Raw genomic sequence first — 19,686 nt, 5'->3', positions numbered from 1 at the left:
ATCACGCAATAATGGTTCCCTCGCTGCCACTAGCCATGTCTCCCTGGACGGTGCGACTGCGGGACGGGGACGCGTTTCCAAGATGCCGGCATGTGGTCCTGCAGCGCATCCCTAGCGGCCCTTGCAACGGCGCGCCCAAGACCCACGCCCTAGCCTACCCATGCCGGCCCATGTACCTTCACGACTCCAGCAGACACTCCCGAATATGACCTCGCGCAGGTCTCTGGGCGGCGGCCGCGTCCTCGGCAGCGGGAGGAACCTGTCGCCCGCCGCTGCACCTCCGCAGCCTGCAGCCGCCCACCGCCGCAACGCGAGCCTGCTCTCGCCCTCTGAGAGCTCCGTCTCGCTCAACTCGCAGGCCTCCAACAGCCCCGCCAGCACTGCAGAGACGCGCGAGGATATCGGCAGCAAGGTCCTGGTGGGCCCCGGCGAGAATGCCGCGGCGAGTGCGTCGAGTAGGCTCGTGTGCCCGATATGCAATGAGGAAATGGTGGGTTCATAGCACCTGCTGCAGCAAGAACAGTCGTCTGACGTAGCAGGTAACATTACTACAACTGAACAGGTAGCGCCGCCTCACATCCGCCCAGTATGTTAGCCCTGACCAGTAGTAGACATCTCGACGACAACCACCAGAACCTGGTCGTGGAGGAGCAGGATGAGGTCAAGAACTGGTTCGAGGCCCAGATGCACAAGGCCAAGAAGTTCCAGCCGCTCGCCGTGCTCAACCAGAAGCTGAAGGGACTCGACGTCTTCGAATCCAACGATGTCCCGTCGCCACCCCAAATCTCCCACTCCGCGAGCAGTTCGACCGCCCACGTTCCCCACGAACCCGCACCCGTCCGCCGAGACCCCGAGGAGGAAGTCACGCGATCACATTGGCAGAGGCCTGGCTACCGCGATGTCTGCTCAGATCCCATGTGCGCCAGGCCCGTCACAGCATCACAAATGGCGTTAGGTGGAAGTCAGCCAGCAGTCAACTGCAGACAGTGTGGCAGGCTGTTCTGCGAGGAACACACCATGTACCAGATGAAGCTCTCGCGGCAGGCCAAGCACGACCCTGTCCGAGGCGTCTGGTGTCGCGTGTGCGAGACATGCTACAAGTCGAGGGACGGGTACAACGATCACCACGGCTTCGAGCGCGACCACTTTGACGAATTCGCCAAGATCAGACGGAAACGGGTGGATAGAGAGCGCATGGAAGTCAGCCGGCTCGAGAAGCGTCTTACCAAGTTGACGCAACTTCTCGCAAACCCGCCTCCGATAGAAGAAACGCAGACCGCAGGGAGTTGGTTTTCACTGCCGGGTGTCAAGAACCAGCGCAAGGCTCTGGAACAATCTATCATCACATGGGAGGAAGACGCCAAAGTTCCCAACTGTCCCTTCTGCCAGCAGGAGTTCTCGACATACACATTCAGAAGATCACATTGTCGCATGTGCGGACGCGTCGTGTGCAGCGACCCCAAGACTGGCTGCTCCTCGGAGATAGGTCTCAATGTTGCTAGCACGCAGACGACTGAAAAAGATGCTGCGCAGATGAGTGTTGACGTGCGCATGTGCAAAGACTGCCAGCACACGTTGTTCGCTAGAGGCGACTTTGAGCGCGAGCTAGCCGACAAGCCAAAGGACCAGCGTGCATACGAGAACCTTGCGCAATTCGAACGTGGCATCCGATTACTCCTTCCACGATTCCACAAGCTCCTGCAGGCCTTGCAAGACCCAGACAAGTCACCCACGCCGCAGCAGTTGACTGACGCGACCAAGGTGCGCAAACGATTAATGGACGGCTTTGCACAGTTCGATGTAGCCGCAAAACGAATACGAGATCTCCCCACCGACTCGCCGACACAGCAGAAGCTACAAAGAGCAGTATATCAGCAAGCTTACAGCTTCTTGAGCTTACACATGCTACCGCTCAGAGCGTTACCAAAGATCCTCAAGCATGCAGCCCCGCAAGGTCGAACGAATGGAGGTAGTGCTCTCGCGTCCATTAAGTACAACGACCGCTCCACTGGCAGTGTCGTAAGCAGCAGCGAGGTCTCCGCAATGGAATCAGAAGAGAAAGAACTCAAAGAGCGGTTGATTGTACTTGAGGAACAGAAGTTCATAGTATCTGAAATGGTCGCTGACGCCACCAAACACCGAAGATTCGACGAAGTATCCAGTTTGGCGCAGAATGTGGAAGACCTGAACAAGGAGATTGACCAGATTAATGGCCAACTGGGACAACTAGACTTTGCCAGTGCTTACCAGGGTGGCATGGCTAGCCCACAACCTGGATGAACAGCTCCGAGGGAGTATCCTTCCGAACAATAACCAGTCCCGTTATAGGGCATGGTCACAATATCGATTTCTCAAAGCCCCCGCCACGGTCCGATCATCTTGACAACCGACAACGCAGGAGCCACCATGATGCACCTCACTGGGGCTAGAGTCTGTCATCGTCGCACACCAGAGATCGCGGCTAAAGCCTATACAACTGCCTACAAAGCCGCGCGTAGAGGCGCAAGCAAAGTACATGCGTAGGCAGCAGCGATGGGGTGTCTTCATACGAAAACGGTCCTTTGGGGAATTCAGGCAGGCAAGGTCGGGCCTATTGTGAGCACCACGTCTCACGCATCCATAGTAATACACGAAGTAGCATGTGAACAAGCAATTCATCACCAGTGCACTTATAACTTCACGAACAATCAACTAACATCGCGATATGGTAATCTCGATGTTGCAAATACATCGATGATGGAGTTTTAATGTTGCACCACACCCAATCACCGCACCGCGCAATCCTTCCGCTCCGTCCGCCTACACCATCTCTCGCACGCATTGTCCACCACATTTATAATTACCCTCGACGTCACGACACCTCCAACGTCACAACCACCGTCATCCCCGTCGTCATCTTCTCTAGATGCCTAATCCAGTAACTCACAAGTCCACCATGGAACACGGTGCCAACTTTTCTCTGCATTGCCCCCGGCGCCGAACGTGCGCGTCCAATGCCTCGCTGCCAACTTTCGCCAGCACTGCTTTCGGCACGTCATTGCTCGATTGGGGTGTGCGGATCCGTGCGTTTTACTGCTTCCGGGTAAATCGGGTAAGGCAGGGGTTTGCATTGGGGATGGGATGGAGGCGAGCTAGCACGGATGTAGAGGGATGCGCGGATGTAGGATCAGGGGTGGGTAACGGTGCGAATTGTTGTGGGGTGGGAATGTGGGTTGGGGATCGTAGGATGCGGATAGGCGGGTAGAGTCGTGGTTTCGTTGGTGGCGGTTGGCTTGTCCGAGTGGAAACCTTCGAGAAAACTGGGGACGGACGCCTCACCACCGCGACGTTTTGGTATGATAATCTTCCAGGTGCGAGTGTGAGTGGTGCTTTCTTGGATGTTGTGGTTTGGCGATGATGAGACGCTCTTCTTCTCCTCGACTTGCACCTCCATCTTTCGCTGATCCGAGTACCCGTTAGCGAACTCTAACAGCAGCTCGCTCGCCTCGTCATGAACTCACCTTTTCCCTACAAAAGTCATTTCTCATCCCTGCTCACTTCGACCCATCTTTCTTATCACCAGATCTCCACCCAGCAAACTCCAAGAGATCTTTCATGACCTTTGGTTTCTGAGCAGCCGGACTTTCCCGTACCTCTGCTAAACGCTCAGAAACGTCTTTGCCCTTCTCGAACAGTTTCTTCCTTCTGGCAAAGAAAGATTCGGATTTCAAGACCACTGGTGAAGGTGTCGGTGTTGATGCCGAAGGAACAACAGCAACCGCAGAAACATTGCTTCCAGACCGTGAAAGCTGTACGTGACCCGGTACGATCGGATCAAAAGTAGGAAAAGGTTCCACATCCTCTTCCGCTGGTGTTTCTACAGCTACCCCCGAAACTCTTCGTTGTCGCCGTCCGTTCCTACTCCTCCCTCTCTCCTCTTTTTCGCTGAACTTCGCCTCCGCAGACGACGGCCTCGACTTCCTTCTCCGTATCTCGATCTCCCTAACATGGGAGCCAGGATGGACGGTAGCGTACGTGGCCTCCTCGATGGTAGCATGCGCGAGGTCGGACAAGGAGGAGAGAGACGACATGGTGGAGTAGACCGATTCATCTGGTGGGCTAAATTCATCGTTACCTGCACCCTGGGCGGTGTGGTTGGGTGGTTGCTGGGTTCCCGGGGCCGTCGATGTTGAGGGTGCGCCATTAGGCGTGTCGTGCCGGGTGTGGTGGTGGGAAGAGGGATCCTGCAGACTGACTCTTGCGTACTCTCGTAGAACAGAGTCTTCGTCTGATTGCAGCTCCAAGAGGAGCTCACGGCGCGAAAGACGCGGTCGAAGCGAAGACGCGTTGCCTCCTTCAAGATGATGTCCTAGCAAAGACTGCGAGGGCGATGGAGCGGCAGAGCGACGCATACGTCTTCCCCTTTCCTGGACTGATTGTTCATCATCTTGTCGAGCGATTTCGTATCGTTTGACTGGATTATCAGCACCATTACGACCCCTTCGCTCATGCATGCCCCTTCGTCCAGATGAGGTAATTGGTGATTGTGGCGGCGTCAAGTAGGCCTCATTATGACGCTCTACAAACCCGCTTCGCCTCTCTCTACGACCCACATCATCGATTGTCCTCGTACTGTCACCCCGATCTACACCCCCAGCCAAACGAGTCGTCTCCGAAAGCCAAGACTCCTCTGCCTCAAACCTCTTTTCATGCGCCAGCAACAACGCATATTTCATCAGCGACGCTGCGCGCCGTGGATCCGCATTCGTCAGCGAGACCGACACGTCGCGCGTATCTACGCGAAGCTTTGAAGCCCCAGTAGCTGTCTTCTTGGACTGGCTCACAGCCTTGCCATCCAGCGAGACAAGAGAGCTTTTCCGGCTGGGGATCTGAGGGGCTTTCAAGAAGCCCGAAGACAGCGTCTTCTTGAGTCTGTGCTCAGATTCCGGCACGTCGACTTGAAGCCTCTCCCCTTCGATACGTTGGCGGTCGCGGCGAGCCTGTCTATAAGCCTCTTCTATTTCCTTGTCGTTGACCACCCCCTCTGGGTACTCCTCATTCGATGAATCGTGACGAGTGACAACCCTACTTTCGGGGATGAACCCGCAGGCAAGCCACTCGTCCTTCTCCCCAAGCTTCTCATCTACTTGTAGTACTGCTTTCAGCTCTTGAAGGCAAAACCACAGTACCTCTTCGTCGTCTGCGTTGTCGGACTCCTGTCTGTTCTTGTCAAACCATACTGGAAGACGGACGTCTTTGTCTACGGTCACCCATGCCGCTGTCAGCCCACTGGTGTGGATAGCCATTTCAGCGGCATCGAATGACCGCGGTTTTTGTCCCACTTTATCGGTGTGAGGATATTTGCTCGAGGCAGTGGCTTTGCTCTCGTACAATGAGATAAAGCTCGATGCGACGTTGCGCTGGAAATGGGCTTCGATGCTGGACTTGTTGAGGGCATCGTAGTTGAAGTCTCGTGATGAGCGTATTGCGTGTCGGCTTGGTCGTTCGACGAAGATGTGGAGATGGGAGGGGAGGGAGTGGCGCTTCTTAAGCAAGGCGGCAGGGTAGGATCGGGGGTGTTCGAATGTTCTGCTCATTTTTAGTAACCGTCTGATGTGCGATACAGATTGCTCTAGACAAATGGACGGTCATAATGTCTACACAGTGATTTATGGAATTTTGGGATTTTGAACATTGCGAATACCTCCGCGGTGCTCTATATCTTCGAGATGAACCGAAAAAAGTGCTGTGTCTTCTGAAAAATTGAAGTTGATGACTTACATAGACATGGTTGATGATCGGTAATGTGGCGATGCTATGACATTCACTCGGGTTAATGCAGGAGGTTGAAATAGTGGCCTTCGAGAAGCGACGTTGCAGATTTGCCTGCATTGCACCCGATCGTTGTGTTTGGTAGCGAGATACGCTCTTTCTGGTTTGATCTGAAAGAGTGGCCATACACGACACTGTGACGTGGGATTATGGGGCTCGAAGGGGGGCGACCTCGGAACATCACTTGCGACACAACAGAATGGACATCGTGATATCTGGAGTAGGAATCATTTCGAATTCATACAATGTGGCAAGGTTTAGTGATGAGAAGTATATTAGGATATAGCAGTCATGGTCGAGGGTAGTAGGTTTACATCGACAGCTGTGAGAGATGAGCACTAGAATCGCTACGTCAGTACCTGATCTGAGCCCTTCAGTAGTCAAACTTACATGCACTCTTCTTCCTGGCTTGCTGGCTCTCTCGTCTCCGAATCTACAGTGTTGTCATTCGTCCACTCCAGTGCTTGCCGGTACTCATCTGCTCTGAGCTGCTGCAGCCTCATGTTTTCGGTGATGGGGGAGTGCAATGTGGTGTTCATCTCGTACGAAGCCCAGTCAATGTTGCTGACCTTCTTCGAAGAGTTGACGCTAAGCCCAGCAGGGTACGAGTTGAAACCACCGCCGCTACTCACCCACACTCGAAGTAATGCGGAGCAAAAGATCTCCGCGATCTCTACTTGTTCCCGCCGGTCGATGAGATAGACAATATACTGGTGCATTTTGAAGTGTTGTTCAAACAAGCCGATGTCGTGGAGGTGGGTGGATATGTCCTCGACTAGGTTCATTATATAGTTGGATGACTTCCGTTGGCGGTGCTCTTTTAGACGATTTTCTGAGTTTTCAGAATATCCACACTCCCCGAGTGGATATCGAAGGGGTGTATCGCGTAGTGATGCTGGCGTCTCCTGCCAACGTTTCTGGGTACCTTGACAGAAAAGTTCGAGGGTACCGACACGCTTCTTTGATCGACTGGAATGTGTCGTGTAGAGATACTTACGGTGGCCTTTGGCAGAGTTTTGCTGATCAATCAGCGGTCTTCCAGGGGAGACGTTGTCTATCTGCCAGAAGTGCTCGGAAGCTTTGCCTTCTGCCAGATTATCGGCTATGTAGTCGGCTATCCAGTTGCAGATGATAAGTATTTGATTAGGAGTAGGCGGAATACCATTCAGGTCTGCGAATTGGTGTATGTAGATAGACGGCTGCTTTGCTGCATTCTTGCAGATGAGGTCGTATTCTCGCTCCAAATCAGGATCAGTCCGAATCCGGCGCACCAAGTCGCCGTCGACTGCGGCTAGTAGGATAGGCGGTTCTGAAGCGAGTATTCGTGCGCATTCTCGTATATACTTCACACGGTCTGTTGCACTGATGGTAGTGCCATTCTTGTACTTGGGTATCTCTTCGTTGAGTACCTCAGAGATGACGGGCTCGTAGTGTTTCGAAAGGAGAAGACGCGCCTGTCTTGCTCGCCGATCATCGAGTGTCTCTGTTGCTGTCCCCATTCCGCCTTGTTCCTGGGGGACGTTGTCGTAGGTATAGTTTTTGTTTCTTGTGGTCACCATCGATGGGAATTTTGATGCTACTCGTTGGGCAGGAAAGCGTGTGCGAAACAAGGAGCGATATAAAGATTGGCGCGCGTTGAGCATCTGTCGTGAGAAATAGTTAAGGATCGGGTGTGCACCAGGAGTGGCATGTTGGTCGCTGAGTTTTGCTGTTTTGCATGTTTCACGTCTGGAGATTGAAGTTGACATAGCTCCAAGTGCACCTTCCATGCCTCGTGCCAATGCCGAAGGACGGCATTTCCGACCTGCAGAGTTGACGATGCTTTGGAAGGGGCGAAGTTGCATGTCGAAGCTGGAAACACTGTCGGAGATGAAGTTAGTCGTACACGAGTCGAATCCATAGCTACCACTAGAGTATTCTTATGTCAATCCTGGATATCATGTTGCCGGATTCGTGTCCAAGCTCTGAATCCGCTTTGTGTTGTGTTCATGGTCTTGTTTCGCAGTACATTCCATGTCTCAACATATCAAGGCTGTAGCGTGACTGTAGCTGTGCCGTGACGAGAGGTTCACAGTACGTTCGTTGTGATTTCGACATTCTCGACTGCTAAATGGTTTATAAGTCTGGTCGTGAGGGCGGTGTCGTGAAGGTATCGGGTTCCTGATGCACGTCAAATGAGGCTTTTGGGGTCGCCGACAGCCGTGTAGACTAGGAATTCGATTAAAGCGCATCCGATCACGATCCGGGGATGAGTGGTCCAGCGTGTGTGATGGAAGGGCGACAGGTGGGAAAGTTGAGGTGCCGTGTAGGTGTGGCGTCAGGGGTGTGGCTGGTGTAGCGCGTTTGAGTCAATGCCCCTCCAAAGTTATTGATAGAGCCCCTCCCGCAGCACACGAGCTCCGCAACATCGACACTTTCCTGGTAAGTAACGAACTCGACGCGTCTTCTTTCTGCTGTAAAGTCACGTGTACATCCCGCACAACGCACCTTCGACAACACGTGTACTGACGTCGCGCAGACATGGCGGAACCTACAGCTCCTGCTCCACCGGCCGCCGAGGAGGAGAAGGGCCCTTCGAAGCGTGCGCTCGAGAAGGCCGCGAAGAAAGCAGCGGCAAAGGCCAAGAAGGCCGAGCATGCCCTCCGACCCAAAGAGCAGGCCAAGCCCAGCACAAAGAGCGAGCCGACGAGCATCTTCTCTGAGGGCTGGCTGAAGCGCATCTACGAAGAGAAGCCCGTGTCAGAAGTCAGAACCCGATTCCCTCCCGAACCAAACGGCTTCCTCCACATCGGTCACGCCAAGGCCATCGCCGTCGACTTTGGCTTCGCAAAGCATCACAATGGCAAGTGCTACCTGCGATACGACGACACCAACCCCGAGAAGGAGGACGAGATCTACTTCACGGCTATCCTGGATATCGTCAAGTGGCTAGGCTTCGAGCCGTGGAAGATCACATACAGCAGCGACAACTTTGACAAGCTGTACGAGCTTGCAGAGCAGCTTATCAAGAAGAACGGCGCCTATGTGTGCCACTGCTCACGTAAGTCTGCATATCTATGTGCATCTGCGCAGTACTGACTATGACGCAGGCGAGGAAATCAACAACCAGCGCGGAGGACCCGACAACAGAGGCAAGCGCTATGGCTGCGCACACCGCACGCGGCCGATCGAAGAGTCCCTCACCGAATTCCGGGCGATGCGCGATGGCAAATACCAGGCTGGAGAGGCTTTCTTGCGCATGAAGCAGAAGTTGACGGACCCGGATGAGGGCAACCCGCAGATGTGGGATCTGCCCGCCTACCGCGTTGTCAAAGAGAACCACCACCACCGAACTGGCGACAAGTGGAGAATCTACCCTACCTACGACTTCACCCACTGCATTTGCGATGCTCTCGAGGGAATCAGCCATTCGTTGTGTACAGTCGAGTTCCGCCAGTCGCGTATTTCCTACGACTGGCTACTGGAGCAATTGGACATGAAAGTACCCAAGTCGGAGGAAAAGGGACCAATGCAGCGAGAGTAAGTGACGGTTCCCACCTAGACTCACCCATGCTAATCTCCCGTAGGTTCGGACGCCTAAGCGTTGGCGGCACGATCCTCTCGAAGCGACGCATCCTCCAGCTCGTCGAAGGCACAACTGTCGAAAAGAAGAACGCGGATGGCACAGTCGAGACCAAAAAGATACCTGGTGTAGTACGAGGGTGGGACGACCCCCGACTCTTCACCATGGTTGCGCTGCGCCGTCGCGGCATCCCAGCCAAGGCCATGCTCAACTTCGTGGACGAGCTCGGCGTCACGGATGCGCTTTCGGAGATCGAGCCTCCACGTTTCGAAGCTTCAATCCGCAAACACCTCGAGCGAACCGTGCCACGCCAGATGATGGTGCTCGATCCTATCAAAGTAGTCATCGAAGACTTTGCGACCGAAGACGAACAAGAGATAACAGTACCCTACGATCCCAAGGGCACCATACCCGGCGAGCGCAAGGTGAAGATTGGGAGCGCGGTCTACATAGACCGCAGCGACTTCAGAGAAGAAGACAGCGCCGACTACTTCCGTCTGGCGCCAAACAAGGCCGTTGGTCTATACAACCTCCCCTTCGCGATCCGTGCGACATCCTTCTCTAAGGATGAAAACGGCAACGTGTCTGAGATCAAGGCTGTCAAGGTGCCAGGTACCGAGAAGCCCAAAGCCTACATTCAATGGGTGGACGTCGCAACAGCTGTTCCCGTCACAGCACGCTTATACAACTCGCTCTTCAAGACTGAGTCGCCCAACACACTGGACTGGAAGACGGGCGGCTGGGCTGACGATCTCAATCCCAACTCCGAAATCATTCATGACAAGGCAGTCATCGAGCGGGGTATCAAGGACCTCATCAGCGAGACTTCACTGGATCTGAGCGGATCTTCGGACGCGCTTGTGCGCTTCCAGGCGCTACGCACTGCTTACTTCTGCGTCGATATCGATTCCACAGAGGACAAGATTGTGCTCAACCAGATTGTGAGTCTGAGAGAGGACAAAGGAAAGTAGATGCACAGATAACGCAGTAGTCGACAGTGTGTGGTCATGGAGTCGCATCTAGTTTGTGGCACCAGAGGTGTGATGGATGTAAAGTAGAGATATTACCGAAATGCAATTTGGGTTGCGCGCATCGGTTGCACTGCAGCAACGTTGATGCGGCTTCTGAACGATGATTGGGAGAGCAAATCTGTTGCGGCTGAAGTTGCTGACATGGCTGCAGGTAGCTTGGCAATCGCGTCCAGGCTGGGTGGCTGCCTAAACCTGCATCTCCAAAGTGCTACACGCACTATCTTCTTCAATCGGACGTGATTGCTGGCGCCCTCAGTATGAGTGTCGTAGGTCACGAGTTGCATCCTATCAGCAACACGACGACAAGCAGCTCTTCCTTCGGCAGTGACTACGACCGTCGCAGACGCGAAAACCAAAGACGCGACTTCCAATCTTCCGACGCGTTTACAACTCAACCACGTAGTATCAACGCGAGCAGCCACCCTATTGACGACGTGGTATTCGAAAACTACCCCCTTCTTCTATGCTTACAACTTATTGCGCACTACAACGTATTCGTTTTCTCGGTCATCCGAGGCCGCAAGTGGAACACGCGAGAGCGCCTAGGCCGTGGTACTACTTTCGACGTCGAACAGGCTGATCTGCCCGTAGGAGAAGCCGTTTCAGACCTGCAATATTACGACATCAGCAAGGGTCTACGTCATGGCTTTATCACCGACCATACCGGCATCAGATGGGGTTACGACACGGTCGTTGCATACAAGAGTCTGTATGCAGAAGGGCGAGGGAACAGACAACGTCTTTTCTCGGGTCTACTCAAGGAGTTGAGGATCTTGTGTCATCCGCCGCTCCAGAAACATCCTTACATCGCCAACTTCATAGGACTCGCTTGGATCAGGGAAGAGGACATGGCGTCAGAAGCAGTTGGTGAGGAAACGCACACTGCAGATACGCATGAGTGGCCTATTCTCATAACTGAAAAGTCAGACCTGGGTACAATCGGCGACTTTGTGCAATATAGGGCGTCATGTTTGAAACGTATTTCTCTGCTCGCAAAGGTGCGCCTGCTCAGCAATGTTCTCGAAGCCATCTGTGTAAGTCGATGAGTGTTAGCACCCTACGTGGAATGTTCTGATCGTGCCTGGTAGGACCTACACTCATGCAGTATTATCCATGGCGACGTCAAAAGTGGCAACGTGCTAGTGTACAGAAATGCCAATGGTACTGCAGAGAATTGGACAGCCAAGATGATCGATTTCAGTCACTCTGTCATACACGCACAACATTCTTCGCCCACGACTAGAAGGGAGCAGCTTCCTGGCACCGACTTCTACAGACCACCGGAATTGGCCAGACCTCGGGCAACTTTCTATGGCGACATTGCAGAAAGAGCTGACATCTGGTGCTGGGGTATGCTGTTGTGGGAGGTCCTTCTTGACGGAGAAAGACCATCTACTTTAGTCGGTATGCGGAACTTGCGTGATGCTGGAAAGGTGGCAGATTCAGCTCGGCGTGGCTGCAAGGCGCATCTCGAGAGTCATCACAGGGATGAGCGACCGTTATTCGCGGCAGTGCTCGAACTACTTGATCAAGCTCTTCAAGACGATCCACGGCTTCGTCCGACCGCTGCATCGCTCGTCCCTCGTGTGCGGTGCATTGCGCAGCATGAGTGAGTCGAAGCCAATGCCTCTCATTTTGGCATTACCAATATCAACTATGGAATTTAGAGCTGACTCACTTCATAGCACGCTCAACGCTCGAGCTCCTCAACATTTCTACCAGACTTCTCCCTTGCGCGACATACCCTTCTTTGATGTAAGTATATCTGGGATTCTAGGTGCGATTTCTGACTTCCTGCAGCTTATGCATCAGTACTTCGGCCTTGTGGACATGTCGTATATCCCCAACCAAGTCATGAAGGCTCTGACAGAGTTGGAGACGTCGAACAGCGCGGGGAACAAGGCCGAAATCCATTTCCAACTTGGTTTATGCCATGCGGTTGGCTTCGGTGTCGCTTCCGACTATGAACACGCAATCCGGCTGATTTCCAGTTCTGCGGAGGGAGGCTTCTGGAAAGCTCGCTTGCTTCTCAGGAGTGTCGCAGCTGCCCTAGGTGTCGCCCTCGACCCAGGGATTGAACATCTATCTCTTACTTGGACCAACGACAACCTGGAACTGTCTAGCCTGGATGCCTCGCGGAGACTTCTCACTCAAAGCCGTTCTCATGATTCTGTGTCTACGGCAAGCGAGCGCCGCTTGCTCAAAAGCAATGTTACATCTATCAGTGGAGACACCAGCATCATGCCATTGATAGCGGCCATCAAGCTTGGACAGCTGCCGGAAATCAGAGCCCTTGTTCAAGATTGCGAGAACGTGAATCTTCCGCTGGATGATGGCGAGACTGCTCTCCACTACGCCGTTCTCACGCTGAACTCTAGTATCATTGCCATCCTTGTGCAGGCTGAAGCAGACGTGCTACAGTGCACCACGGGCGACTGCGAATTACCGATTTCAGGGTCCGCTGTGTATCGGATACCCTCGAACGTATCTCCGGCATCATTGACCGTGTTACTTGATCGCGTTGACCTACTAAAAGGCTTGCTAGAACCCAGGATCGGGCAACAGAGTGAACCAAGAAAGGAAGAGACACTCGTGAATTTGCTGGCCTGGGGGGCGAGATATCAGAGCATCGACTGCGTCAGCTACCTTTGCGAGCAGCTCAGATCCAAGCCTGAGCGACCGTTCGACGACCTAGGCGTCAACCCGCTGTCCTATGCAGTGCGAGCCGACTTCCTATTCCGTATCGCCTTGTTCACTCCCCACATCGATCGCACCGACGGTGACGTCACACCGGTAATTGGTCGTCAGCTTGAAATCGTTCGCAAGCTTCTCGATGCTGGTTTCCCTTTGTCGGCGGATGACAGTACAAATTTGAACTGCTTGCACGTAGCCACTGCTACCTCCCATTTAGCTGTTTTGGAACTATTGTTAGAAGATCGCAAGATTTCTGGGTCGGATGCACTTGAAGACATATCACCGGAAGGATTTTCCCCACTGGGAATCTCGATCACTCGCAGGCGTAAGGACGTATACGACATGCTCATGAATGCCGGATCCAGGCACCACAACGTATGGCCTGAAATGCGTGGCGACGCTCTGCATTGTTGTGCCTTGTATCCAAGCGCAGAATCAGTGCTGATCGCGAAAGAAATCTTGAAAACGAACCCTAAGGCGATCAATGTTAGAGACAGTAACTGGAGGACGCCACTACATTGTGCGGCACTTCGAGAACACACCGAGATGATCAGAACTTTGATCGATGCTCGCGCTGACATCGTTGCTCGCGATGTAGATGGCTACACCCCATTGGGCGCAGCGGTGGCCTGGAGATCGGTGCGAGCGATCAAACAAATATGCGCTGCTCTCGAGCGTCAGCACCAGCCTCTCATCAGCTGGACATTCACAGATACTCTGTTTGGGACAGGCCTACTGACCTACTCGCCGCTGGAACAATTGCTAAGTCCTGGGACAATCTCTCCTGCGCGAGAGCCAGAGATGCGCTTGGAGCCTAACAGACTGGAGCGGTTTGGATGCTGTGATCACCCGTTCTCCACAAAATCTCTGGAAGTGCTACGGGTTCTACTCGAGTGCTACACGCACAAGATACGGCTAAACACCAACTTCTTTGAACACATTTTCTTTCCTAAGGATTCTTATAGCGGCATGCAACCTGCCATTGCAATGGGCAATATCAAAGCCGTGGAAGTCATACTGGGGTCCGGCAAGTTTTGCTTCGACTATCGATACCTGGTGCTCTATGCACACAACCAGCGTGCGGTCGGGGTATCTCACATCGCTGACGAAGCAACTAGAGAAGCCATGCTTGACTACCTCGAAGACTGTCACAACGATGAGTGGGCAGAACGTCGACTTGAGCGGTGCAGTAGCACGTGGCTATTCTTTCCATGGAAGTTGTACTACGCATGTTACGGCAACTTGGAACAGCGGGAATGGAAAAGAGCTAGTCTTTGGCTCCGAGAGAACCGATTCCAGGATTATCGCCCGCTTGTTTTGGAGTTCGTGCCCTGGTGCAGGACGCGCGGATCATTGGATCTTGTGTCTTTCGTCATCGGATGGTGCTTCATGGCCCCGATGATTGCGTACTTCATCAAGATACATCAAGTACCAGGTACCGAGTGCCCTCTTAACCGGAAGATATACGTGATTATCTGTCTGGTCATGGTGAGTAGTGGTACACAATGGATACACGACATCGGTCACTGACGGCATATGTCTAGGCGAATCTGTTTCTTATCGCACGTCACATCTTCTCCGTACTGTCGGTACTGTACCGAAGCTGCAGGCCACAGTACCACGGGTATGACAGAATACTTGTATTGATGCAAGCATCTTTCTCCTTGTTCGTTACAGCGGGTTGCTGCTATCTGTGCTATCTGCTTCAGCCCGAGCAAGGAATGCTTTTCCCAGATTTCCCGCTTGACGACTTTTCGCCACAACAAAGCAGCTGGATAGCAATCTTTGGGAGCCTGTCCCAACCTCTCGAGGGATTGCTGATAGCCGTACCTGCGTAAGAAACCTTTCTGTCGCATCGTTGACCGTACTGACTAACCTTCATGGTGTAGAGCGCAACTGTTATTTGTATTTGTGACTTTATGGGCCGAAAAGTACGTCAGAAAGGAGTCAGGAGGAAGACTCAATACACGACCAAGGCCCAAACATGAAAACGACAAGGCGACTTACATGCCATGGACTCGAATCGGGTACATGTTTGGCTAAGCAGGGGAATGAAACCCTAGCTTCCAATGCCTTCTCATAGCTTCGACAATACATTGTACAGCGAAATGATCTTTGCCCGATACCCAGCCCACCTTACGCATCACATCATGCGCTCCGACCCCTTGCTTAGATACAGTAGTTGCTATGAGCAATGGCAAGGACGGGATGGTGCGAAAGAGTCAGATCCGTCTGCTGAAATAAAAACCGTGAGCACCGTCGCGTAACTGCATGGTTTGGATTGTCAAAAACGTTTCACAGGTATTTATGCAAGGGAGGCTTACGTCGCACCAGCAATGAACATCTCAACCGTCTTTGCTTTGGTCACAAAGGATAGCAACGCAATGAAAGCAGTCGTACCGAAGAAAGACCCGATGATACGGGGTACGAGCTCATGTATCTTTTCCACAACTATCACCGGGATAATTATGGTAAGCCCGAGTAGACACGACATCGTCGATCTGCTTATAGCACTCGCCCAGCTGTCGGGCAGGATGAATATGCGGGTGTCTTCGGAAATCTTCCGACGGAGTCCCTGCGTTCAACAATCAATCTTCATGGTCAAAACGGGTCCTTGCGGTTGATGTTGCTCACCAGTCTTTCGAGGCTGCGGAAGCGCGTTAGTAACCATTTGACCAGATCTTCCACGGGGCCTTGTAGTTGGCTCAACGCTCCGTCGGTCGTAGACGCCCCTACGGCCATCAGGTCTTGTGGATGGTTCAAGTAGTCCATCTCGCTCTGCGTTATACAGCCTGTTTCTCGCACCCAATTCTTGATGTTTGTGATGTCTCTCTGCGCTGCAGCTTCCATGCAAAGGATTTCACTGTTTCTTTTCACCAAAGCGTCTAGTGAGGACAGGTTCAGCATTTTATTCAACAAAATGCATATATTATGCAGTAAAGGTGATAGCATACCATACGACGCGAGCTCTTTGTCGATCTCATCCATGGCGGTTCTACGCTCTTCGTTCTTATCGCGGCGGCGATCGCCCAGAAAGATAACACGAGGCTCTTCTCTGTCGATTCGATCTAGCTTTTCCTCGAGTGCGACCAGACTGTCTTGCTTGTAGAGCATGAGTCGGCCCCGTAGACGTAGGAAGCGTCTTGATACATGGAAAGAGGGATGCGTGCTGATCAAGGCAGCAAATCTTGGGTATCCGTCTGGAAAGTCCTCGACTGTGTATTCTTTAGCATCGTGCCAAGAAGCAGGTACCTGTTCAGTTTACTAGTATATTGACTATTCGTTGATGCGTAGGTCGTCATGATTGGATGGCTCATGTGATACGAGATATGATCGCACAAGCTGGTCGTTCCTGTGAAACCCTGTGCTTTTACATGTTGCAACGGGTAAAACCTCCATAGCTATGATCCGTACAGCCTGCTTCGTCCTCCTACCTGCATGCGCCTACATTGCATGTGCATGCTTGGCGACATGACCCTAGCTCTATATGTATTAGGTGATTAGCCCAATTCTCTCACCGGCGGCTGCCTTTTTGAGGGCATAGGTCTGCCTTGTGCTAACACTACAGTTAAAACGCCCGCCTTTTCCAGCAGTCTCCAGTTTGATAGCCACAGCTTTTGGCCAGTTCGTCTTCTCTCTACTTCTGCGTTTAGTCCGCCTACAACAGCAACATGACTAGTGCTCGCGAAAAGTAAGCTTGTCGTGTCTCCATTTCATGCATCGCCTAATTCGTATAGCCGTTCTCCAACACCCGATCGGGAAAGCCTCGGAAATAGACCCAGTATCTCAGCGACCGGAGTCAGCCTGCCACCCGCAACAGTTCACACATGCACACATCTAATTTCTTCTAGGGTACTCGCTATGTAAGGGGTGATTCGGTTTATTATACCCCACCTGGTCAGAACGTGATGAAAGGACCATATCAAATTGCCTCGAGACCTAGGGACGGACAATATACATTGTGTTCTGAAGAAGGCGATTCAGTAGAAGGAGGGATTACAGTGGCTGAATCGACTTTGAAACCCTGCCCTTGAGCTCAGTTGGTTGAAGATACAGACGTGCAGGCTATCATACCTGTTTCCAGGCTAGCTCATCGATTGTATAGTTCTTGGGTTGGGTCTGCCTCGATCCTCGTCAAAACACTTTTTTCGAATTCTTCGACCACCCCGTTCTTTGCGCCTCCAGCTCCGGGAGTGAAGTTCGCTTCCAAGCATAAGATGGTAGCCTGCTCATAGGCTGTGCCCATGGAATGACGCAGCATACCTTTCATTGCGCTCCTCATCTTATCTTGTACCATACCGGCACCCTTTTTGTCGATGTATTTGTGAAGAATGTTAGGGACATAATCCCACATAGCAATCTCCGAAAAGAGCAACCCCAAACAGTAGTAGTCGTGATTTTGCGTGTGCGATGTCTTTGGGGGTCTTCCTTGGCGATCCGGGTGCAGATAAACATCCAGCTCTGGTTTGTAAGAGAGCAAGTCTCTGGAAAGCTCGTTGTGTTCTCTACTGAACTCGAAGCCGCACAGAAAGGGCTCATTGTACCTGAGACTGCCATCGGCCGCTTGAAGGAACACGACGTTGTGACTTGCGATGCCTTGATGCAGCCAACCAGCACTGTGCCACTGTATGACAGCTTTACATATCTTCCTTGCGATATCAAAGCGCTCTCCGAGGTCGGGTTTCCTGTATTTCTCAGCGCCTTTTGGTGGCCTCTCTTTAGAGCCGGGGACGGGATTGGGCGATTCCAGGATCTCGCGCAAAGACACCGGCCGGCGAAAGTCGGCGCGCGGAGGTCGGAAGATCAGACCGAAACACTGCTCGACCTTCTCGTGAAACCACCCTAGACATTGCGGGGTGTGGAAGGTTGATGGCTCGGAGTCTTTCAGAACGGTGGCAAGCTGTGCGACTCGCCGCTCACAAAGAGTAATGCTGCTTGGCTCAATCCTTTCGTAGGGTTTATACTCCACCAGAACGATGCCATTGAAATCTGGTCGTTCTTCCATATGAAGTGGTACGCGAAAGTCGGGACTTCCTTGGAATCGAGTTTCGGGTGGTCTCTTCTCTAAAGTAGGAGAGACTGAGCCCTCAAAGTTCGCGTGAAGTCGTGCGCGTAAGATGGCGACGATGTTGAGGTCCTTGAGGGTCATGTCCTCAATAGCCGAAGCCAAAAACACTTGATCATCAAGCTGGGGATGTGAAAGGACACCTCTCTGAACAACTCGTTGAAGTGCTTGCAAGTTCTTTTCGTAATTGTTGAGGAATTCTCTCGCGACGATGTCGTCGGAAGTCTCGTCCTGACTTCTCTCTATCAACAATCCAGCCGCCAGACTCTGAACTGCTGAAACCAGTCTAATCTTGAATGTGTCCCAAGTACTGCGAACCTCAGTCTGGGACTTCTCCGTCAGGGTATGTATTGCTGCAACTGATCTTCCGCATTCCTTATCTTCAAGCACGAAACCACGTAGCTGGGACGTAAGAGTGGTCAACTCCTCGATCCTTACAGACGCAATGCCCCGAGGAGCCTCGTTCTTGAGCCAGAAAAGAATGGCGTCCATGGTGGATTCGTCTAGAGGACTCTGGGTCAGGATGCGAAGGGTCAACGCACCACCACCACTTCCTTTGGGAGCGAGCAAAGACGAATTTGCTTTGGGAAGAGGATCGAGTCGTATTGAGCCATTACTAAGGCCCCAATGTAGAGGAGTTTCCATTACTTTCTTACTTCGATTCGGAAGCGCATCATGGATTTCGGATACGCGAATGTGTTTGTTGCGTTCGAGCTGGTCCCTCGCCTCCTTGAGCCATCTTGATGTGAATGATCTTTCCCCTGGAGAAACAGTCATTACACCCATAGCACAAGCTGCGACCATCTCAACGTTTGGTGGAATGATACGATCATTTCCAGCTCTCGCAGCTTGGGCAGCGAAACAACAATCCAGAATGAGTAGAACGTGCCCGTTCACATATCGAAGTCTTGGTTGTATGTCCGACCAGTACACTTTCGGACTGTTCAACTCGCTTCTAGCTGCCCAGACCGACCGTCGCGGCCGTCTGCCTTTTTCGTCTTTCTCTAAGTCGTCGTCTCCATGGCCGCCATAGTGAATGATCGCCAGACTTCGCGGTTCTTGTAAAGATTCAACTAATCGATGGATTCTGTTGTCCACTGCCAGGTGGCTACCATTCTTTTCGAGAAGGGGAATCTCGTACAGATCAGCCCTATAACCTAATTCGGAGGTGAAGAAAGACTGGACTTGCACAGCCTCGTTCTTGTAGTCTGTTTGGGCGCACGCCCAATAGATGATGAGGCACACGACACGGTCGTAGTCATTTGTGCGATCGCGGGAGAAATGCGTGTCCAGATCCCTGTTCAGCTCGCTGACAAAATTTTGGGCAGGGCTCGATATGTCCATGGTGGTCGACGCGTGGATGAAAAGGTTACATGACACTGTTGGAAAGTTTAAGTCTTTCGCAGCTCTGCCTCGATAGACGCTGCCTCAGGCGGGCTGTCCTCTTCCGGTGAGACTGCGCAAGCTGGTTTTGCAACCTGGCCTGGGCAAGGCAGAATTGCAGAAAGCATCCGGATACTGGC

At 52.5% G+C, this 19,686-nt stretch overlaps 7 protein-coding genes across 7 annotated transcripts; 3 read left to right on the top strand and 4 right to left on the bottom strand.

Moving 5' to 3' along the window:
- Window positions 1-160: 160 nt before the first annotated feature.
- On the top strand, window positions 161-2,280 carry J4E79_004201 (uncharacterized protein; the record flags this gene model as incomplete). Its single annotated transcript, XM_049353089.1, has 3 exons — window positions 161-490; window positions 540-562; window positions 612-2,280. The coding sequence occupies 3 exons, from the start codon at window positions 161-163 to the stop codon at window positions 2,278-2,280; spliced, it is 2,022 nt and encodes a 673-aa protein (XP_049212468.1).
- Window positions 2,281-3,533: 1,253 nt separating this feature from the next.
- Window positions 3,534-5,768, bottom strand: J4E79_004200 (uncharacterized protein; the record flags this gene model as incomplete). The annotated part of the gene is made up of 2 exons (XM_049353088.1): window positions 3,534-5,568; window positions 5,761-5,768. 2 exons carry the CDS (start codon window positions 5,766-5,768, stop codon window positions 3,534-3,536), a joined length of 2,043 nt encoding a protein of 680 aa, XP_049212467.1.
- Window positions 5,769-5,812: 44 nt separating this feature from the next.
- J4E79_004199 (uncharacterized protein) lies at window positions 5,813-7,370 on the bottom strand (the record flags this gene model as incomplete). Its single annotated transcript, XM_049353087.1, has 3 exons — window positions 5,813-5,945; window positions 6,202-6,643; window positions 6,809-7,370. The coding sequence occupies 3 exons, from the start codon at window positions 7,368-7,370 to the stop codon at window positions 5,813-5,815; spliced, it is 1,137 nt and encodes a 378-aa protein (XP_049212466.1).
- A 961-nt stretch (window positions 7,371-8,331) lies between these two features.
- Window positions 8,332-10,344, top strand: J4E79_004198 (uncharacterized protein; the record flags this gene model as incomplete). The annotated part of the gene is made up of 3 exons (XM_049353086.1): window positions 8,332-8,851; window positions 8,901-9,330; window positions 9,378-10,344. The coding sequence occupies 3 exons, from the start codon at window positions 8,332-8,334 to the stop codon at window positions 10,342-10,344; spliced, it is 1,917 nt and encodes a 638-aa protein (XP_049212465.1).
- A 317-nt stretch (window positions 10,345-10,661) lies between these two features.
- J4E79_004197 (uncharacterized protein) lies at window positions 10,662-13,837 on the top strand (the record flags this gene model as incomplete). The annotated part of the gene is made up of 4 exons (XM_049353085.1): window positions 10,662-11,113; window positions 12,090-12,159; window positions 12,205-13,197; window positions 13,829-13,837. 4 exons carry the CDS (start codon window positions 10,662-10,664, stop codon window positions 13,835-13,837), a joined length of 1,524 nt encoding a protein of 507 aa, XP_049212464.1.
- Window positions 13,838-15,699: 1,862 nt separating this feature from the next.
- J4E79_004196 (uncharacterized protein) lies at window positions 15,700-16,212 on the bottom strand (the record flags this gene model as incomplete). The annotated part of the gene is made up of 2 exons (XM_049353084.1): window positions 15,700-15,935; window positions 16,053-16,212. The coding sequence occupies 2 exons, from the start codon at window positions 16,210-16,212 to the stop codon at window positions 15,700-15,702; spliced, it is 396 nt and encodes a 131-aa protein (XP_049212463.1).
- A 976-nt stretch (window positions 16,213-17,188) lies between these two features.
- J4E79_004195 (uncharacterized protein) lies at window positions 17,189-19,507 on the bottom strand (the record flags this gene model as incomplete). The annotated part of the gene is made up of 1 exon (XM_049353083.1): window positions 17,189-19,507. One exon carries the CDS (start codon window positions 19,505-19,507, stop codon window positions 17,189-17,191), a length of 2,319 nt encoding a protein of 772 aa, XP_049212462.1.
- Between the last annotated feature and the right edge of the window lie 179 nt (window positions 19,508-19,686).

Source organism: Alternaria viburni (genome assembly GCF_023758015.1).
Source record: "Alternaria viburni strain BMP 2772 chromosome Unknown scaffold_7, whole genome shotgun sequence".
In the NCBI taxonomy this organism is placed as follows: Eukaryota; Fungi; Ascomycota; class Dothideomycetes; order Pleosporales; family Pleosporaceae; genus Alternaria; species Alternaria viburni.
Note: the sequence above shows the minus strand (reverse complement) of the source record. Positions and strands in the feature narration are given on the sequence as shown.